Here is a 21,514-nt window from a genome sequence, read left to right as displayed (position 1 = left end):
TTCTCACACACACACACAAAAATCTGTAAAATAAATAAATAAATAAATGACTTCAGAATTGATTTCACATAGACCACAGGATGAAGGTTTCAGGACTCTCCACAATATGGACCCCACCAACATGTTTGCCTCCTTGTTCAGTTTCACTTCAACTAAAGTGATTTATTTTCTGTGCATGGCTGTTTAAGCCTTTCTAATCTGATGAAGTGCCCTCTTTCTCTGTATGCTCACCTAAATCCTACCCATCTTTTATACCTTTCCTGAACATTCAGGTAGATATGGTCATTTCTTTCTACCGCAGCATTTGTTGGACATGGTTTTCTAAAGCACATTGCCGATTCTGGTATTTCTAGATACTCTGTCTTTTTAAAAGAAATATTAGCGTATGAGATGTACAGAACTGATTCTAGCAATGCTTTTCAAACTAGGTTGCAAACCATTGGTGAGTTATGAAATCAATTTAGTGGATCATGATCAGCAATTAAAAAATAAACATGAAATAGGATGGAATATATCAGAGGACCTGCCTACAGGAAGGCTGAATATTGTTTGTGAAACTTTAAGTTATGTGTTCATGTACCTGTGTGTGTATTGCATCTCAATGTAAAGTGTATTTCTTTTTTTTTTTTTTTTAAAGATTTTTATTTATTTTTTGCCCCCAAAGCCCCAGTACATAGTTGTCTGTCACAGCTGCACATCCTTCTAGTTGCTGTATGTGGGACTCGGCCTCAGGCTGGACAGAGAAGTGGTGCCTTGATGCACACCCGGGATCCGAACCCGGGCCGCCAGCATCGCAGCGCGCGCACTTAACCACCAAGCCACAGGGCCGGCCTAAAGTGTATTTCTTACTGGGGTTGTCAGAAAGTTTGAGAGCCCCTAGATGAGAGGATAGATATGCTGGGATTTTAGAAGTAGAGTTTACTGAAGGACAGGTTGACTACTTTGAACCAGGCCGGTGACTGCCAGAGTCTTTTCAGAAAAGATTGTTTCCCATCCTCTTGTATAAGAATCCAATGTTTTCTTAGTCTAGATAATTTCAAAAGAAAGTCAATAACTCTGGCCAGTAAAATGCCCTAGGGATGTTTAGTGACCTGTGGAGTAGGCATTCTTTCTAAGGTTTCCTGAAGATGAATCAATGTTTAACAAGAAATGAAGGGGAGTGTGGGACACACTTGGTTCCGAATGGTAAGAGGGGGAGGGCATTGGGAGGGCCTATACCTGCTGAGGAGTACCTTCAAACTTTGAGCTGTGGTGTTTCTCTGTCTTTCAGAAATAGGTCTCTTTGGGGAAATAGGCCATACAAGACATGAATCTGATGACATTTTATTTATTTGAAGCAAATTGTTTTTAGATGAAGAAAGGTTTTTAAAAATTGGTTTTGGGGCTGGCCCGGTGGCGCAAGCGGTTGGGTGCGTGCACTCCGCTGTGGCAGCCCAGGGTTCGCCGGTTCGGATCCTGGGTGCGCACCAACACACCGCTTGGCAAGCCATGCTGTGGCGGCGTCCCATATAAAGTGGAGGAGGATGGGCACGGATGTTAGCCCAGGGCCCGTCTTCCTCAGCAAAAAAAGAGGAGGATTGGCAGATGTTAGCACAGGGCTGATCTTCCTTACAAAAAAAAAAAAAGAAAAAAATTGGTTTTAAAATTAAATATTGAGTAGATAAGAAATAATCATTATGAAAAATAGTGAGGCATAAAGAGTGACAGTGTCATGAACACCTGTATTCCCACCACCCAGTTTTAGAAAAAGAACAATACGATTATTTTTGAAGCCCACTGTGTGGCCCTCCTTGATCCTATTCTTTCCCCATCCTTTTTTGTGTGTGTGTGTGAGGAAGATCAGCCCTGAGCTAACATCCATGCCAATCCTCCTCTTTTTGCTGAGGAAGACTGGCCCTGGGCTAACATCTGTGCCTATCTTCCTCCACTTTATATGGGACGCAGTGCCACAGCATGGCCTGACAAGTAGTGCATCGGTGCGCCCCGTGAAGTGAACCCGGGCCGCCAACAGCGGAGCTCGTGCACTTAACCACTACACCACGGGGCGGCCCCTCCCCGTCCTTCTTAGAGGTAACCACTTTCTAGTGTGATCTTTGAAGAATATATTGTTCTGTTTTGCATAAATTTAAATTTTATATAAATGTAATCATGTATGTGTTCTGTGATTTGCTTATTTTTTGGCTCAACATTATATTCTTGGGATTATCCACGTTTGCATATAGCTGTGAATTACTTATTTAGATGAAGGTTTTCCTAGTTTGTTTGAATTGCTCTATCTTTGTATTTTTCCTTAAACTAAGTGTTTAATATCCTGAGGCAGTATTGGTGGCACTCCTTTACCACCACCCCCATCTCTCTTTGTTCTCCTTTCCTAACTAGTCCCTTCCTTGGCCCTATTTCCTTCTTACCTGCCTTTGCCTGAGGCTGCACCCAGATGCTGCTCTGAGGCTCATTTGACCCTGCTGGAATCACTGACGACTGCTGAAGTTTCCAAATAGCTTTATGAATTTATTTATTACAGTTTTTGATGTTATATGCAGAATATAAAACCAAATAACTCCTGCGGAAAGATTAAAATATTGATTAACAAATATTTTCAGTGGTTTGACATTTTTATCAATTTCTTGACTTCTGTTTTCGTATCTTTTAAAATTTTTTTTCTCTACATTCTTGGGCATTCTGATGTGAATAGATTTCTGATGATCAGTCCTGTCCACAAGAAGTGAGCTGGCAAGCCTGCTTTTCTACAGTAAAACTAAGGAGCTGATTGGCACCATGAGGGTCTTCTGCGGGCGAGCCAATCCGACTACGGGATCCATGGAGTGGCTGGAGGAGGATGAGCACTATGATTACAATCAGGAGATTGCAAGGTAATAAGGGTTTGTTCACAGTTGGCTACAGCTGAATGGGGCACTTGATCTCAAAGCAGATGCCTTGGAATCCAATCTGGATGTGGAGTAGGCTGTCACCCAATGCTTCTGATCAGGGCAGGTGATGGTCGTGAGCAGGTCTGCTCAGCCAGCTAGGTTTGTGTGGGAGTTAGGCAAAATCATGCCTGTGTGGAGAGTCAGACGTCGTGTAGCGTCCTTACAGGGCATCTGTCTAGTGGAGCAAAGAGGACCCAAGGTTCAGTAGTAGTAGAGTTTATGAAGTTAATCATTTACTTGTGTCACTGAGATGGTGACACATTCATCGTATGGTTAAATTTTCTTGAATGGAAAAAGTGAAAAATGCATTTTTTTTTTTCTTGGAAGGGATGTTTAAAAGTTTGTAAGTGAGTTACTGTTATTTAGCAATCATTAGTGCGTACAACATGCCAGCACTGTGCTAGGGCTGTGAATACCAAAATAAAGAAGACAGAGTTCCAGTCCTCAAGGAATGTGCAGTTTTGTGGAAGAGACAGACATATAAAAAATTATGACATGGGTTTCCCAAACCCAAAAGGAAGGAGATTTCTTTCTGAGCTGCAGGGATTACACGTAAACTTCCCGATGGGCTAGTTTGGGGAGTGGCTGGCAGTTCATTGTAGCTGGAGTGTGGTGCAAAAGTAGTCCTGTGGTTGGCCGGCCCTGTGGCTTAGCGGTTAAGTGCGTGCGCTCTGCTGCTGGCGGCCCGGGTTTGGATCCCGGCCACGCACCGAGGCACTGTTTCTCCGGCCATGCTGAGGCCGCGTCCCATGTACAGCAACTAGAAGGATGTGCAGCCATGGCATACAACTATCTACTGGGGCTTTGGGGGAAAATAAATAAATAAATAAATAAAATTATAAAAAAAAAAAAAAGTAGTCCTGTGGTGAGAGAGGATGCTGAAAAGGTAGGCAGGGAGGGCCGGCCCTGTGGCTTAGCGGTTAAGTGCATGCGCTCTGCTGCTGGCGGCCCAGGTTCGGATCCTGGGTGTGCACGGATGCACCGCTTCTCCGGCCTCAGCGCGTCCCACATACAGCAACTAGAAGGGTGTGCAACTGTGACATACAACTATCTACTGGGACTTTGGGGAAAAAAAAAAAAGAGGAGGATTGGCAATAGATGTTAGCTCAGAGCCGGTCTTCCTCAGCAAAAAGAGGAGGATTAGCATGGATGTTAGCTCAGGGCCGATCTTCCCCACAAAAAAAAAAAAAAGAAAAAGAAAAGGTAGACAGGGATTGTTGTGAAGGGTGGTAGCATAATACAGGAAGAGGAACATGAGTATGAGTCTGGGCTCTGTCACTTCTTAACTCTGACATTGGCCAAGTCATTGACTTCTCTGAGTCTCAATATAATAGTATACATCTCATTGTATAATACCCTTGTCTTAGGATTGTTTGATGATTGAATGAAATACAATGTCTAGTACAGAATAAGGGCTCAAAAATATTACTTCTTTCTAAAGATTTTGGACACGGTTTTCTCAATGATTGAGATGTTAAACAGGGGAGAAAAAAGATCAGGTTGCATTTTGGAACACTCACTGAGAGCAGTGTGGAAAGTGGGTTGGAGGGATCAGAGACCCTCTGGATGGATATTGCAACCCCAAAGCTGAGGCAGTAGAGGTGGAGAGAGGAGGAGACAGCTCTGAGGGAGCTTGAGTTTAGTTACTCAATGGATGCAGTGATGGAAGGAGAGAGAAAATTCAAGAAGCACCAAGATTTCTGGTTAGAGTGACTAGGTGGATGGAGCTATTGTTTCCTGAGAGGGAGGACACAGGAGGAATGGGTTTTGTTGGGCAGGGGAAGGTGATGGAGATTAGGTATTTGGGTTTGAACATCCAGATAGAGATGCCAATGGGCAGATAAATGTCAATCTGGAGATAATTTGCAGTTAGTGAGACTTGAAACTGGGAGAGGTTGCAGGCTCTCAGAGAGGGTGTGTAATGAGAAAGGTAAAGGTCTGAAGAAGGAATTCTGGAATGGCTGTGGAGGCAGGAGAACCAGGAAGGAATGGCCATAGAGTAGAAAGAGGAGAGCATTTCAGGAAGAGGGAGTGTCCAGCAGGGTAAGAGAAATCCTGGATGTTAGCAGTGGGAGTGAGCTGGTGGTGCTTAGGGAGAGTGATGTCAGTGGAGTGGTGGGGAATATGTGATGAGGGAGAGAATATGGGGAGTGGAAATGCCTCTTAAAAAGTGGAGAAAGGTAGAAAGGGCCAGATTTCAACTAAACATCATTCAACTCAGGTGAGTTCAGATGTAAAAACCTTGGTATGCCATAAAAGAACCCTATTCTTTTAGTGGGGTGCTCCTAAAGTGTGGAGTATAGAATGCCTTTGTCAAAGTTGCCTGGAGCACCAGTTCAAGTTCAGATTTCCAGACTCCAGCCTGATCTTCTGGATCAGAGTCTCTTTCTGTGTATCCTGGGAATCTGCATTTAAAATAAGCTCTCCAGTGATTCTGATGTTGACCCAAAACTGGAAGTCCTCTGTGTAGTGAGGGTGCCTTAGCTCTCACCGAGAACTCTCAGAAAGCATCTTTGTGCAGGGCCTGCTGACTTCTGGGGGCTCATCCTGACCATCACCAGAGGTTTTTCAAATCTGTAAATTGCTACAGTAGAAAATATGGATAAGCAACTCTCCTTCCTTTAACACTCTAGTTTGGTGAACTCTTAGTTTTCCCTGATGACATAAGGGAAAGTGTCGGGCATGATACCCCTCATGTATACAGCAAGTATGTACTTTGCAAAGCCCCAGTTCCTTTCCCAGTGTTACATCTGTGATTATCCCAATGTACAAATTTATGCGAGGTTATGTAAAGTATTAGACAAATTGAGTCTGAGTTGTGCCTGGGTGAAAAAACGTATGATGTATACTGTGATTAGTATGCTAATGGCTGTGAAATTACTGTGACAGGGCTAACTACCAGAGCATTTTTAGGTCTGAGGTTCTTTTCTGAAAATAAACATGTCTCTGAGATTTTTTTCTGCAGTACTAGAGAATGACAGTTTATAACTCTATTAAAATAGTTTAAAATGAGCCAGGATGTTTGTTCCATCTGATTTTGGAATGCATTTATATATGTGAATACTCTTATGTTGATGTATATATCATTATTGGCAGAGGTTTCTGACCTGTCTTTTTGTTTTTTTAGATCATCCTATGCTGATATGCTACATGACAAAGACAGAGTAAGTGGAAAGGAAACCATTATTTTGATGTGGCATTTTGAAACCTTCCATTACAAGATGGTTAAAATCTCCCTCTGGAGGCGTGATGTTAGAATGATGGTGAGGGGCAGTATGGTGTAGTGGTTAGGAAATCACTCAGGAGGCTGAATCCTACCTCTGGCTCTGCTATCGACTTGAGTGTGATCTTGGAGAAAACATGGGACCTCTGCAGACGTCGTTTATTAGGATTTAAAAAAAGAGTGGGATAGGGGCTGGCCTGGTGGCATAGTGGTTAAGTTCGCGCACTCTGCTTTGGCAGCCCAGGGTTTGCAGGTTTGGATCCCGGGCGTGGACCTATGCACTGCTTATCAAGCCATGCTGTAGCAGGCATCCCACGTATGAAGTAGAGGAAGATGGGCACAGATGTTAGCCCAGGGCCAATCTTCCTCAGCAAAAAGGGGAGGATTGGCAACAGATGTTAGCTCAGGGCTAATCTTCCTCACCAAAAAAAAAAAAAAAAAAAATGAGTGGGATATGCTGTCCATGATCTCCTCTAGATAAAAATTTTCTAATTACATGATGTTTCACCTTCTGTAGTCAGTTTGTGATTTTTAAAATAAAACCTCTAGAGGTCACTGCACACTGTATTTTGTAAAGCACATTTGGCTTTCATTGCAGAATTACGTTTCACCTTTTCTCTTTCATTTTTGTTTCATCTGAGTTTTCTTTTCCTGTTTGAGTTATGGAACAGTGTAGTTCTTATGATGGTTAGCAACCCAGAATTTCCTGGTCTACGAGAGTACTTAACTAGTTGATCTCATTGGGATGGTTCAGAAGCTAGGAGGCTTGATGGGCCCGCCTCGTGGCTTAGCGGTTGAGTGCATGCGCTCCGCTGCTCGCGGTCCGGGTTCGGATCCCGGGCGCGCGCCGACATGCCGCTTCTCCGGCCATGCTGGGGCCGCGTCCCACATGCAGCGACTTGAAGGATGTGCAGCTGTGACATACAACCGTCTACTGGGGCTTTGGGGGAAAAAAATTAATAAATAAAATTATAAAAAAAAAAAAAAAAGAAGCAGCTAGGAGGCTTGAAAGAGAAGGATGCAGGGCCAAGCTTAAAAACTGAGCAGTGCAAGGCAGGTGAGGGTCAGGGCATGTGTTAGGTTGGTCATGAGGCTGTATTGGTGGTGAAGTCTCCTTCCTCAGCCCTGGTTAACTGCTCAGCTTACCTGCTTCTTGGAAACACCATGACAGAATGATCTTCTTACGCATTGTTGGTGTGTAGGCACCAGAGAGGCTAGGTGCCTCCCTAATTTTCATCAAAAATCTGAGTGCCTTTGATGAACTGTTGGGGAATTATAGAATTTGGAACAAGCATTGTTCTTAGCTTTTGACAGCTCCTCTCTAGCTTAATGGTCTTGGCTTCCTATTGGACTCTTGAGGCTGTGAGCCTCTCTGGTTTTAGTGTCTTCTACAAAGAGGGTCCTTTTTGCCCCAGCTTCTAGGGGATTTGGACATATGGGATTGCCATCCATCCAATTGGTCAAGCCAGAAAGATGGTGCCCTTTTCCTCATCTGATCCTGCAGTCTGTCATCAAATTCCATTAATCTTTCAACCCCAGTTCCTGCTCAGCTCTCATTTATTGGTGTTGGTCCCTCTTTCCCTTCCTCTATGTAGCAGCCCAAGGGGTCTTTCTGAAATGCCAATCTGACCATTTTACTCCTCTGCTTAAAACCCTTCAGCGACCTCACTGCTTTTGAGGTAAAATTCAAACTCCTTGGCAGAACGTTACTGATTCTTCATTATTTAACCCTTTAACTTCTGTTCTCTCCTCCTTAATTCTACACTTGAGAGAATGGAGTCAGAACTTTCTGGTTAGTGGCAGAGCCAAGATGCAAATATTTCTCTGTACTTTTACATGGTGCCTTATATTTCGTCGTTGTTTTAGAACACTTCCATTATCCCGTAAAATTATCTCATGGCTGTTTGCGGTCAATCCTGGTGTCCAGGTCCAGGCAACCACTGATCTGCTTTCTGTCTCTATAGTTCTGCCTTTTCTAGAAATTTCATATAAATGAAATCATAGCATATATAGTCTTATGTGTCAGTTTTCCTTCATGTTTTTGAAGTTCACTCATGTTGAGTATGTATCAGTGTTAATTCCTTTTTATTGCTGAGTAATATTCCATTATGTAGATATACTGTATATTGTTTATCCATTTACCAGTTGATAGATATTTGAGTTGTTTCCAGTTTTTGGCTATTTAGAATAGTCCTGTTGTAAACATTCACATACAGGTCTTTGTGTGGACACATGTTTTCATTTGTTTTGGGTAGGTATATAAGAGTAGAATTGCTGGGTCTGTATGTTAAGTGTATGTGGTTTTTTTTGCTGAGGAAGATTGGCCAGAGCTAACATCTGTGCCGGTTTACCTCTATTTTGTATACAGGTTGCTGTCACAGCATGGCTGCTGATGAATGGTTGTAGGTCTGTGCCTGGGAACTAAACCCAGGCCACCTGAAGCGGAGCACATCGAACTTAACCATTACGCCATGGGGCTGACCCCTGTTTGTTTTTTTTTTTGTGAGGAAGATCAGCTGTGAGCTAACATCCATGCCAATCCTCCTCTTTTTGCTGAGGAAGACTGGCCCTGGGCTAACATCCGTGTCCATCTTCTTCTACTTTATATGGGACGCTGCCACAGCATGGCCTGACAAGCGGTGCATCGGTGGGCGCCCAGGATCCGAACCCAGGCCGCCAGCAGCGGAGCGTGTGCACTTAACAGCTAAGCCACGGGGCCGGCCCCTCTTTGTAGTTTTACCACCTACTGTGTATCCTTAAAAAATAAATTCTTGGTTTTGCCTGTTTTTGAACTTTGTATGATGGAATCCTACTGTGTTTATTCTTTGTGACTTGCCTTTTTGCTCGGTATTGTTCTTGAGATTCATCCATTTTGCATGTAGCTGTAGTTCATTTATTTTCACTGCTCTATAGACTCCATTGTATAAATATATCATTACTGGCCCATTCTTCTGTTGATAGACTTTGGGGTTGTGTCCAGCTTCTTTCTGTTGTAAGTAGTGCTGCTGGAACATTCCAGTACCTGAACTCTGCATATGCACACTTTTCTGTAGGCTGTGTATACCTAGGAATGGAATTGCTGGCCATCAGGTGTGTTCAGCTCTACTAGATGGTGCCAAATTCTTTTCCAAACTGATCAAGCCAGTTTACATTTTCACCACCTGTGTATGATAGTTCTTGTTGGTCCACATCGTCACCAGTATTTGGTATTAACCAGTTTGTGTGTGTGTGTTTTTTTTTTAAATCTAATTACACGATATAAGAACCCATTATTTTTTTATTTTTATTTTTTAATAATTTTATTTATTTATTTTTTTCCCCCCAAAGCACCAGTAGATAGTTGTATGTCATAGCTGCAAATCCTTCTAGTTGCTGCATGTGGGACGCGGCCTCAGCATGGCCGGAGAAGCGGTGTGTTGGTGCGCGCCCGGGATCCGAACCCAGGCCGCCAGTAGCGGAGCACGCGCACTTAACCGCTAAGGCACAGGGGCGGCCCCCAATTTGTGTATTTTTGACAATCTGGTAGGTTTAAACTGGTCTCTCATTGTAGTCTTAATTTGCATTCCCCTGATTACTGCTGAGTATGAGCTTTTTTCATTTCTCTATTGGCTATTCATGTTTCCTATTTTATAACTTAGTAATTTATGGGAGTTCTTTATATATTCTGGATACCAGTCACTTGGCAGTTATATGTGTTGCAGTTGTTTTCTTTTAGTTTGTGGGTTTTTTCATCTGATAAAACCAACTTCTTAATTTAATGTCGAGCTGGCCCCGTGGCTTAGCGGTTAGGTGTGCGCGCTCCGCTGCTGGTGGCCCGAGTTTGGATCCCGGGCGCGCACCGACGCACTGCTTCTCTGGCCCTGCTGAGGCCGCGTCCCACGTACAGCAACTAGAAGGATGTGCAGCTGTGACATGCAACTATCTACTGGGGCTTTGGGGGGGAAAAAAATTTAATGTCAAATTTATCTTAGGTTTCCTTTATTGGTTGGTGCTTTTTGTCTCTTGTTTTAGAAATCTTTCCCTTTGCCAAGGTTTTTTTTTTTTTTTTTTTTTTAAAGATTTTATTTTATTTATTTTTCCCCCCAAAGCCCCAGTAGATAGCTGTGTGTCATAGCTGCACATCCTTCTAGTTGCTGTATGTGGGACGCGGCCTCAGCATGGCCAGAGAAGCAGCGCATCGGTGCGAGCCCGGGATCCGAACCCGGGTCGCCAGCAGTGGAGCCCGCTCGCTTAACCACTAAGCCACGGGGCCGGCCCACCCTTTGCCAAGGTTTTAAAGGCTGTTGCTGATGTATAAATTCCAATTGGTATTTATTGATTGATTTGGAATCCTGTAGTCTTTCTAAATTCTGTTACTTTATAATTATCTGCAGGTATTTTGGGTTTTCTTCAGAGACATTCGTCTCATCTGTGAATGATGACAGTTTTCTTTCTTTCTTTCTAGACCTTAATGCATCGTTTCTTGCTCTAGTGTGTTGGTTAGAACCTGCAGTACAATGTTGTCCACTTAGTCTGAATTTTTAAAATTTATTTGCTAAAAGTTGTTCATAATATCCTTGAATCTCTCTGATATCTGTAGTATATGTACTGATACTCCTGCCTCCTTTATCCCCTTCGTCCCCACTGTTACTTGTACTTTTTTTTTTTTTTTGTGAGGAAGATCAGCCCTGAGCTAACATCCATGCCAATCCTCCTCTTTTTGCTGAGGAAGACTGGCCCTGAGCTAACATCCGTGCCCATCTTCCTCCACTTTATGTGGGACGCTGCCACAGCATGGCTTGAGAAGCAGTGTGTCGATGTGCGCCCGGGATCCGAACCCGGGTCGCCAGCAGCGGAGCACACACTCTTCACCACTACGCCACGGAGCCAGCCCCTGTAACTTTCTCTCCCTCTACCTTTTGTTTTTTGAACTAGTCTTACCAGAGGTTCTTTGATTTTATTAGTCTTTTGAAATAAGTAACTTTTATCATTGTCAATCTTCTCTATTTTAAATTTGTTTCCTAATTCATTAATTTTGTCCACTTATTTGGAATTTATACTACAGTTCTCTTTCTAATTTTTTGAGGTGGATACTTACCTTATCTTTTGTCTTTTCTAATACATTTCTCTCCAAATATTTTTTGGCACTGTGTGTGTGTGAGGAAGATCAGTCCTGAGCTAACATCTGATGCCACTCCTCCTCTTTTTTTGCTGAGGAAGATTGGCCCTGAGCTAACACCCGTGCCAATCTTCCTCCACTTTATATGGGACGCCGCCACAGCATGGCTTGACAAGTGGTGCGTTGGTGCGCACCCCGGATGCAAACCTGTGAACCCTGGGCCACCGAAGCAGAGCACGTGCACTTAACCGCTTGTGCCACTGGGCCGGCCCCTCTCTCCAAATATTGCTTTAGCTATCCCATGAGTTTTGATATGTAATTTAAAAAAAATTATTCAGTTCTGGATATTTTCTAATTCCCCTTTGATATAGTCTTTTACCTGTGAGTTTAGAATTTCTTAATGTTCAAAAATTTCTTTTTTTTTTTAGTTATATTTTTGTTATTGAGATTTCTAACTTGATTGCACTGTGGTCAGAGAATATAAACCAGTCCTGTATTAGTTATCTTCTGTTGCGTAACAGATTATCCCCAAAATTAATGGCTTAAAACATTTATTATTTCAGAGTTTCTGTGGGTCTGAAATCTGGGCTCAGCTTAGCTGGATCCCTGGCTCTGGGTCTCTCAGACACTGTGATCATGGTGTCGGCTGGTAGAGCAGTCATCTTAAGGCTCGGCTGGGAGTGGAAGCATTTCCAGGTGTATGGCCTCTTAATATTCCTTACTAACTTGCTGGGTCATCAGTGCATTTAAAAAGATTTTCAAATGTTTTTTCCGGGCCAGCCTGGTGGCGTAGAGGTTAAGTTTGCACGCTCCACTTCGGGGGCCCAGGGTTCGTGAGTTCAGAACCCCGGGCGTGGACCTATGTTCCGCTGATAAAGCCATGCTGTGGCAGTGTCCCATATACAAAACAGAGGAAGATTGGCTGGATGTTAGCTCAGGGACAATCTTCCTCAAGCAAAAAGAGGAAGATTGGCAACAAATGTTAGTTAGCTCAGGGCTGATCTTTCTCACCAAAAAAAAAAAAAAAAGTTTTTCCATCACTTTTATTTATTTTCAGCAGAGAATCAAGGTACTTATTCAGCCATACTGGTACAGATGGAAGATATATCTGTTTAAGTTACAAAAGACCTGAGCTAAAAACCTTCACAATGCAAATAAATTATTTCCTGAGGGGTAAAATATATTTTAGACAAAGATTGTATGAAGTAGAGTCCATAAGGAAACCAAAAGCCACATTACGTATTTCAAAAAGGGAATTTAACAGAGGGAATTGGTTACACGGGTGTGGGAGCACTGGGAGGCAAATGGAAGCACTGAGGTAACCTAGTGGTGGTAATTGCAGGAAGCAGTTACCTTGACTAGGACTGAGGAAACAAAGGGAGAATATTGGGTTTCCAGAACCTAGAAGCGTGGAGGAAAGATCTCTGAGAGGGATCGCTGCTCAAATGCTGCTGCTACCTCTGTGGGGCCAGAGGCTGGTTAGGGGAGTCCTGTGAGAAGCTGGAATCCAGAACCAGCTGCTACTCCTTGGAGGACACTGATGAGAGCAGCAGCCATACAGAAGGGAACAAACTTTCTCCCTTCTACCTTCCAGTCGCTCTCTAGTTTCCCCATTGTCTATACCTAACAGCTGGAAAAAGGAGAATGTCGTTTGCAGAGCTCCAGTCCCAGCAACTCTAAGCTGAGTATAGAAGAGTGGGTGTGGAGGGGAGAGACAATTGCTTAGTAAGGGCAAAAGGCTGAATCAGTGTTCTTGGAGTCTCACAAGGCCTGCCCGACTCAGCTAGCCAGTGCTGTTCCTCAAGGGGCTGGAAAGGCCACAGGGTCATGACTTACACTGTTGCTGCCAACCGTGACTCAAGAACTTCACAAAGTACCTTTCTACTTATTTATCATAACTGGCGTGAAATAACAGCTGCTTCTCCCTTCCTCTTAGAATATAAAATATTACCAGGGTATCCGGGCTGCTGTGAGCAGGGTGAAGGACAGAGGACAGAAGGCCTTGGTTCTTGACATTGGCACTGGCACTGGACTCTTGTCAATGATGGCGGTCACGGCAGGCGCCGACTTTTGCTATGCCATTGAGGTGAGCTACACTCTTCAGGTGTGTGTCCTGTGTTTTGTGTGGGAAGTCCCTTCTGTCCTTTGCACCTTGCCTATCCATTTGTTCACAAACATTCATTGAGTACTCTGTGCCAAGCACAGGGCCATGTTTTGAGGATATACAGCTGAGTCAGACACAGTTCCTTCCTCCAGGAGCTTGTTTTCTCCTCTGAAAACAGTGGTTCTCATCTTTGGCTGCATGTCAGAATCACTGAGGAGCTTTAAAAAATACTGATGCTGAACACCCCCCCCCCCCCCATTTTGATGTAATTATTCTGGGATGGTGGCCTGGGCATTAGGATTTTTGAATGTATAGCAAGGTTGAGATCTACTACCTTAAATGTCCCTACAGAGCCAGCTATCTTTTTACATTTACCAATAGTTTGGCAGTCTGTCATTTTTTTATTTTAATAAAACATTAAACATATGTTGTTTTTCTGATAATGTAAATAATACATATAATTATAGGAAATTTGGTAAATGTAAAATAAAAATAGTGTGTTAACCACTGTTAAAATTTTGGTGTATATTTCTCCAAGCTTTTGGCGAAGGGGGCTTGTATTTAAACACTTAACCCTACAAAATTTGATTCATATGGTGATTGAGTTACAAATAACAAAGTCCTGAAATAACAGTGGCTTAAATAAGGTAGAAGTTTTTTGCTCTCTCACATAAAGTCTGGAGGTCAGCACTCCAGGGTGTTCAAGCCTGCTTCCAACTCCCCACCCTGCCATCCCTACAGTGTGGCCCTCATGCTTACAATTTGGAAAGGTGGGCATTTTAGGCTGAGGGAATACTGTGGTGTGTTTGGGGAACAGTGTTATCCAGAGTTATGGCAAAGAGTGTCATGGTAGAAAAACCCAGAAAGGTAGATAGACTATGGAGGACCTGAGTGCCACAGTAAAGACTTTTAACTCTAATATCTTGAGTTAGGTTTTCCTAACCTGAGATAAGAATAATGGGCTTCAGGTCTCCATGAATGTCCTGAGACTTATATATACATCTGTGTGTGTGTGTGTGAGTGTATGTGACTCTGTATACTTGCCTCAGGATTTTATAAAAAGGATTAAGAATCATTTCTTTGCCTTTTGGGGAGTTCTCAAGGTTTTTGAGCTGATGTAAAGAAATCTGTATTTTAGGATGGTTACCTTGATAGCTTCATGTAGATTTTTATTATCCTTACTTTACAAAGTATCCTTACTTTACTTATGTCCCACAGTTAATAAGTAGGAGAACCTTGGTCTTTTGGTTCCTAATTATGTTGCTCACTCCATGGTGGTAGCTTTGATGGGAGGGTGTGTGTGTGTGTGTGTGTGTGTGTGTGTGTGTGTGTGTGTGAGAAAGAGTTTTCTAGTGAGGGTTTCTGAGGGGGCAGCGAGGCCATTGACTGGTAAGAGGAACTCAGAGGAAGATGCTTACTTTGTGGGAAAGAGAGTACATTGGATGTGTTAAGTTTGGGAGAGGCAGGTTCTGGGGCAAGAGCTGCTATATGTGTGGACCATAATTAAAAATATATGGTGAGAACATGTGTTTTTGATGGAATTGCTAGGACTGTGCTATTCGGTTTTTCCATATTCCCATCTTACTTACCTAGATTTTTAATTCTCTGTTGCTGCTCTGGCCTATGGCTCTGACACACCTCTGTTTGGCTCTTGACGGCTTATGATGGCCTTGTTTTTGCTTTAATGACCACCTGTTTGAACCTCTAGTCTGTCTATGGACTGCCCTTATGGTTTTCAGCTCTACCTGAGCTATGTGGCGACAGGAAAGACAGGTCCAGAAGAATGAGTGAGAGAGGACCTGCTGGCGCCTAGAGATAGAAGTCTGAACCTTTAGAGAGTGGCGAATACAAGTGGATTTGGAACTCACTTGCTAAAGATGTGACAGGTGAAGCTGGCAGTGTAGGAGATTATCCAAGGAAAGAGAGTAGAGTGAGAAGAGCAAACCTTGGAACATGCCTGTGTTCAGGGGGCTGAGGGAAGAAGAGTGGCCAGTAAAGTCAAGTGCAGATAGACATGAAGAGACCCTAGAGGGCAGAGGTGGAAGCCAAGCCGGGGCAGATAGCATGGAAATTGTGAGAAAGAGGGAGTGGTCAGCAGGTATGGATGTTGTAGAGCAGCACTGTCCAATAGAACTTCCTGTGATTAGAAAATCTTCTATAGCTCTGCTGGCCAGTGTGGTGGTCCCTAGCTACGTGTGGCTGCCGAACACTTGAAATGTGACCAGTATGACTGAGGAACTGAATATTTTTAATTTATTCAATTTTAATCAATTTCCACTGAGAGAGCTACATGTGGCTACTCTATTAGACAGCACAGGTGTAGAAGTTGAGCAGCATGAGGACTAAGAGAAAGCTGTTGGGTTGGCAGCTAGGAGGTCATTGGTGACCTCCTTCAGGTGATATTTTCAGGAGAGAGTAGGGTTGAGGAGTGGATGGAATACAAGCAATTACAGAAACTGACTGTAGACTTCTCTTTTAGTCCATTTGAAAAGGAAGGAATATTTGGGGAAGATGTATCAGTTGCAGTGACTTCTGCAAAAATGCCTTGAAAACAAAGCATGGTCCTGGCTTCCTCACTTTCTTTCTCCTTTTTAAGAGCAAGAAGAACTTTTCCCAGGAATCTCTAGCAAACCTCTCCTTGGATATTATTGGCCAGAATAAGGTTAAATCCCTTTTAACTTGCCTCATTGACCCGGCAAGAAAGATTCAGTTACCCTTAGACCACTCGAAAGGTCAGTTCCCCAAACTGATTTGAGGGGTAGGGGAAGACACGAATAATATTGGGAAGTCAACTTCAGGGTCCACTTCAGACAGTGTTTTGGGTGAGATCTTGAGTTCTTGGTGGCTGGGGAGGAGGCTGTGAATGTCAGAGCCTGAAGGGTCAGTAGAGGAGATGAGTGATATGTCAAGAGGCAGGAGGGCTGAGGGAATGGTATGAGCTTGTGATACTTCTGGGCTGGAGACAAAGTGATGGGTGAGAACTGAGGGTTTGAGGCCCTCAAACCACATCTAAAAACATCAAGCCAGATCCTAGAAATAATTTGAAACAGATAGTGAAGATTTTTTTTTCTAGCTGAGCACATATATGCTCTTTACAGAATATAGTATTTCCCGCTTGATTATAATAAAAGAAATATGTGTTCATGGTAGAAAATATGGAAAATGCAGAAAAGGACTTAGAAAAAATGGAAATCTTGTCATTGTGACCAGTCACTTTATTATTTTGTTGTATTTCCACTCTGTTTGTGGTCACATGTGTGTCTGTATGTTTTATGCACTATTGTGGTTGGAGCTGTGCACTCTAAATTTGGGCAGGCAGGAAAGTAAGAGTTGAAGGCTTGTTTAGGGACATGTGAAGGGTTCAGGGAGGAGTTCTGGAGAGGGAGGATTTGTGCTGCCCTGGAAAGTTGGGTTTGCTTTGGCAAGTTGGGGGTAGGGCAGGGAAGGCTCAGGCTTGTCTAGTGCACAATGAGGAGATCACTGTGGCTGGAGTATCCTTGTGGGAGGCAAGTAAGGCTGGGGGAAGTAAGGTGGTCCATATTATGGAGGTCCTCAAATACCATAGGAAAATATAGGCTGTGTTCTGCCAGCAGTGGGGATTTGGGGAACTTTTGAGCAAGAGGGTGACTGGCTCACACTTAACATCTAATACAGTAACAATCTCACTTTCCTCTAGAGAGCACAGCACACATCATGCATGTCCCAGATCACAGATAATGGTTTTGTGAGGCAAGTCCCCTTCCTGGCTCCCTCTAGCGTGACACTGACATCTGCCGTCCTAACTAGGTAGTGCAACCTCCTTGGTACCCCTTGCATCCCCACTGTAATGAGAACTCCTAGCTGCAAGTTAAACCCAGTGGAATCTCATCCCTTTGTATTCATTTTCATGACACACATTTGGAGAATAAAGTATTTAGGTTACATAGATGAAGTCTTGTTTATAGATCAAATCAGCCCAAAGAAATATTTTGCCTGTAACAAAGGTACATTTTGTATATTTATGAGGAAATTCTGTCATGGAGGCCTCTTTTACTTCAAATCTTAGGACCAGAATCAAGACATATCTTGCTAATCTTTGGTGGTAGGTTGTTATTTAATTTGTTGCTCATTTTTACTTGAGTTTTTGCTCTAATTTCTAGGTTTTCAAGCCTATGGCTGATGCTGCTGTGAAGATTGTGGAGAAAAATGGCTTCAGTGATAAGATTAAGGTTATCAACAAGCATTCCACTGAGGTGACCGTAGGGCCAGGTAAGATCAATACACCCTGTGTCGAAAGCTTTACGTGCTTTTGTAGGAGAAGGGGTGTTATGAGAGGTTCGGGGATTCGATCGGAGACGTAAAAGACACTTTCCACTCCAAACAAATGGACTGAAGGTATATTTTATTATATAGAGGATAGTAAAGGCGACAGTCTGCAAACAGATCCATATAGGTCAAATATTAAGAGGGAAAAAACATCAGCCCGACTGGAAAGGGAAAACACCCACATCGGCTGAAGAGAAATGACACAAATCAACCGGAAAGAGAAACACCAGGTTGACCGAAAAGAGAACACATCAAATCAGTTACTTCATATCAAATCAATTACTTCACATCAAATCAGTTACTCACAACATCCATGCCCCACTGCCGGGAGAGCCCTGTCAATTGACGTGGCTGGTTAAGGATCACACGTCCTGGGCAAGGTGTCCCTTCCACAGGTGGAACTCTCACCAGGGCTCAGTTTCCAGCAGTTTTTATACCATCAGTAATTTTCAGAGTAAGCAATTACAAAGTTTGCAGAGCAAGCATTTAGTGTTTCCATGCACAAAATGGTTATCAGTGGCGTACGTGCACTGAGCCCCCTGGCTAACGTCCCAGCCCAGTAGTTGTGTACATGCATTGTTCTCTTTGGTTATCGCCTCAGCCCGGCACAGATGGCCAGTCCATTCCGGGCCACGACGCTCCAAGAGCCTTGAAATGTTACAACTTGCAACTCTCTCCGTGGGAGAAAGGCCAGTTCCCGGGAAAAGGCCGGTTCCCACCACACAGAAAGCAGCTTTGTATTTCTTTTTGTGCTGATGGCTGTAGGTCAGTGGAGCGGCCAAACATGGCTGAACTCATGTCAAGACAAGGGGAAAAGTTTTATTCTAATTACCTTGAATGAATGTATCCAGGTAATCGCAAAGAAATGGGGCCTCGTCTGTGGTGGTCTGACGATAAGCACTTTGCTTCTCTACTAGTTTATTTCTTACTAGGTAAAACAAATCAGCAATGAGGAAACCAGAGCTAATCAAGAGCAACAATGGTGACACGAACAAAACCTCCTTTTGCTTTAAGCAAGTTGGAATTCTTGTGTAGCTCAGCTCTGTGAGTTTCGTGTTTTATCAGACAGAAGTGAAACTAAGTAGATAGCAGAAAGAGGTTTGCTTAGTTCTGACATCCTGCTTCAGCATCCAATGAGAGATTGCCTGTATAGTACAATCTCTCCAGGTTTCCAGGATATTTTTTATAGTCTATGAGTTTGAATTGGACTTCTAAGATTTCACATGCTACTGATACACAGTGGAGAGCAGTGGAAAGATCCATAAAAGAAGCTTCTGGGGTGAGACTATGGATATCACCACAGTTTTAAAAAATGCAGTATTTTATTTTATTTATTTTTTGTGAGGAGGACCAGCCCTGAGCTAACGTCCAATGCCAGTTCTCCTCTTTTTTTTGCTGAGGAAGACTGGCCCTGGGCTAACATTCGTGCCCATCTTCCTCTACTTTATATGGGACACCGCCACAGCATGGCTTAACAAGCGGTGCATCGGTGCACGCCTGGGATCCGAACCAGTGAACCCCAGGCCGCCGCAGGGGAGCACACGCACTTAACTGCTTGTGCCACTGGACTGGCCCCGAAAATGCAGTATTTTAGGATGAAGCATCTATCTAAGATCAACATTTTTCTCCCATTTAAAAAAGTATATTTTTTTATGGAGAATCTGAAACATGCACAAAAGAAGGAATTCGTGTCCCCTTTATTTTTAAAGCATAACGTACATACAAAAAAGTACACAAATGATTATCCCATTTTTAATCAACATTATTGAGGTATAATTTACATAAAATGAATGCACCCATTTTAAGTGTATAGCTTGATGAGTTTTGACAAATCTAAACAATTGTAACCACTACCACAATCAAGATAATAGAATATCTCCATCATGCCCTGATAAATTCTTCATGACCCTTTACAGTCGGTACCCCCATATCCCTGGCCTTAAGCATCCACTAATCTGCTTTCTTCAATATAGATTAGATTTGCCTTTTCAAGAATTTTGAGTGAGTGGAGTCATACAGTGTGTACTCTTTGATGCCTGCTTTCTTTGCCATAGCATAGTGCTTTTGAGATTCGTCCATGTTGTCCTGTGTATTAAGAGTTCATTCTCGAGCCAGCCTTGATGGCCTAGTGGTTAAAGTTCAGCGCTCTCTGCTTCGGCGGCCGTAGTTCGGTTCCTGGTTGTGGAATCACACCACTCGTCTGTCAGTAGCCATGCTGTGGCGGCGGCTCACATAGACAAACTAGAAGGACTTAGAACTAGAATATACAACCATGTACTAGGGCTTTGGGGAGAGAAAAGAAAAAAGAGGAAGATTGGCAACTGATGTTAGCTCAGGACGAATCTTTCCCTGCAAAAAAAAAAAGTTCGTTCTCTTCCATTGCTGAGCAGCACTCCAAGTATGTATATCCCATAATTTATTTATCCCTTCACCTATTGATGGGCATGGATAGTTTCTTGGATAGGTCTTTAGGTTCACTAATCTTTTCTTTTATGGTGTCTAATCTGCTGGCCTGCACATCTAGTGAACTTTTCATTTCTGGTATTGTATTTTGCGTCTCTAAAAATGCATTCCATTTTTTTCCTCGTTATGTTCATGTGTTCCTTTACTTAACATATTTATATTAACTGTTTTAATATCCTTATCTTCTGTTTCCACTGTGTCTGTCTTTTCTGTGTTTGTTCTGTTGACGTATTTTTATCCTGGTTCTGGGTCAAATTTTCCTTCTTCACACGTCTAGTAATTTTTCTTTGGATCCTGTGTAGATTGGGAATTTTGCATTGCTGAGTGCTGGAGTTTGTTGTCTTGCTTTAAAAGCTTTGTCTGGCGTGCAGTTGGGTTACTTGCAGATCAATTTGATCCTTTCAAGGCTCATTTTTAAGCTTTGTTGGAGCAGGGTTAGAGGAGCTTTAAGTCAGGGGTTCTCAATAGCAGCACTGTTGACATTTTGGGCCTGATAACTCTTTGTTGCGAGGAGCTGTCCTGTGCGCTGTAGGATGTTTACCCCTGGCCTCTACCCGTTAGAAGCCAGTAGCACCTCCTTCCTCCCCACCATTTGTGCCAACCAAAAATATCTCCAGACATTGCCAAATGTCCTGAGTGGCAGGCTTGGGGTGGGGGCAAAATCGATCCCTGTTGAGAACCACTGCTCTGAGGCTGCTTTAGCCATACTAGTATGGCATGACCTTTCTGTGGTCTCTGCTAAGTGCCTGGGTGCTGGCTGATCAGAAATAGAATGTTTCCCAGTCCTCTGTGAGCTCTGGAACTTGTTCAGCTTATAGCTACATGGTTATCGTTTGCCTGGCCTTCTAGAGTCTTACCCTATGTGTGTGTGAATATATCTAACAAGAGACTTAAGGAGAGCCCCGTGCAGATTTCTGAAGCCCTTTCTCTGTGTAACTTCCTCTCTTGTTCCCTCCCCTGCAAGTCCCAGCCGCCTCTACTCCCCTAAACTCCAGTTGCTATCTCCTCACCTCAGCAGGATTGCTGTGCTCTTTTTGACTTCTTAGTCCCTGTACTATGGTCTGGAAGGTGCCTGCTGACCAAAAGAGCAGTAGTAGGGGTCACTTTATTTGTTTCCCTTCTTGGTGAACAAACTGTGTTGCCTCTTGTTCAACATCTAAAAACACTTGTTTCATATATTTTGTCTGGTTTTCTAGTTGATTACAGTGGATGGATAAGTTTGAGCCCAGTTTCTCTGTTTTGGCCAGAGGTAGAGATCTTGACAGCACAGAAACAACCTGCAGAGCAACCTTTGCCATGTCACTGTCTCTGTGACTCTCTGCCCTGTGCCCTCCTCCAGGCTGTGTGCATTAGGCCAGGCCCCTCCTATGCTTTCTTAATACTTTTCCTTTGTA

The 21,514-nt window shown here is 43.2% G+C and overlaps 1 protein-coding gene across 5 annotated transcripts in view; it reads left to right on the top strand.

Annotated features, from left to right (window-relative positions):
* Window positions 1–21,514, top strand: part of PRMT7 (protein arginine methyltransferase 7) — a 47,786-nt gene that overhangs the window by 2,477 nt on the left and 23,795 nt on the right. For all 5 annotated transcript variants that reach the window (XM_087420058.1, XM_087420059.1, XM_004431763.2 and 2 more), the window contains exons 2-5: window positions 2,693–2,870; window positions 6,055–6,091; window positions 13,185–13,334; window positions 17,492–17,600. In XM_087420058.1, the coding sequence (XP_087276184.1) occupies window positions 2,776–2,870; window positions 6,055–6,091; window positions 13,185–13,334; window positions 17,492–17,600 (391 nt within the window). In that variant the 5' untranslated portion in view covers window positions 2,693–2,775. The remainder of the gene's footprint in view (window positions 1–2,692; window positions 2,871–6,054; window positions 6,092–13,184; window positions 13,335–17,491; window positions 17,601–21,514) is intronic.

The sequence above is a fragment of the Ceratotherium simum genome, chromosome 30 (genome assembly GCF_057802395.1).
Source record: "Ceratotherium simum simum isolate JZ-2026a chromosome 30, ASM5780239v1, whole genome shotgun sequence".
Classification (NCBI taxonomy): domain Eukaryota; kingdom Metazoa; phylum Chordata; class Mammalia; order Perissodactyla; family Rhinocerotidae; genus Ceratotherium; species Ceratotherium simum.
This window is presented reverse-complemented; position numbering and strand designations above follow the sequence as displayed.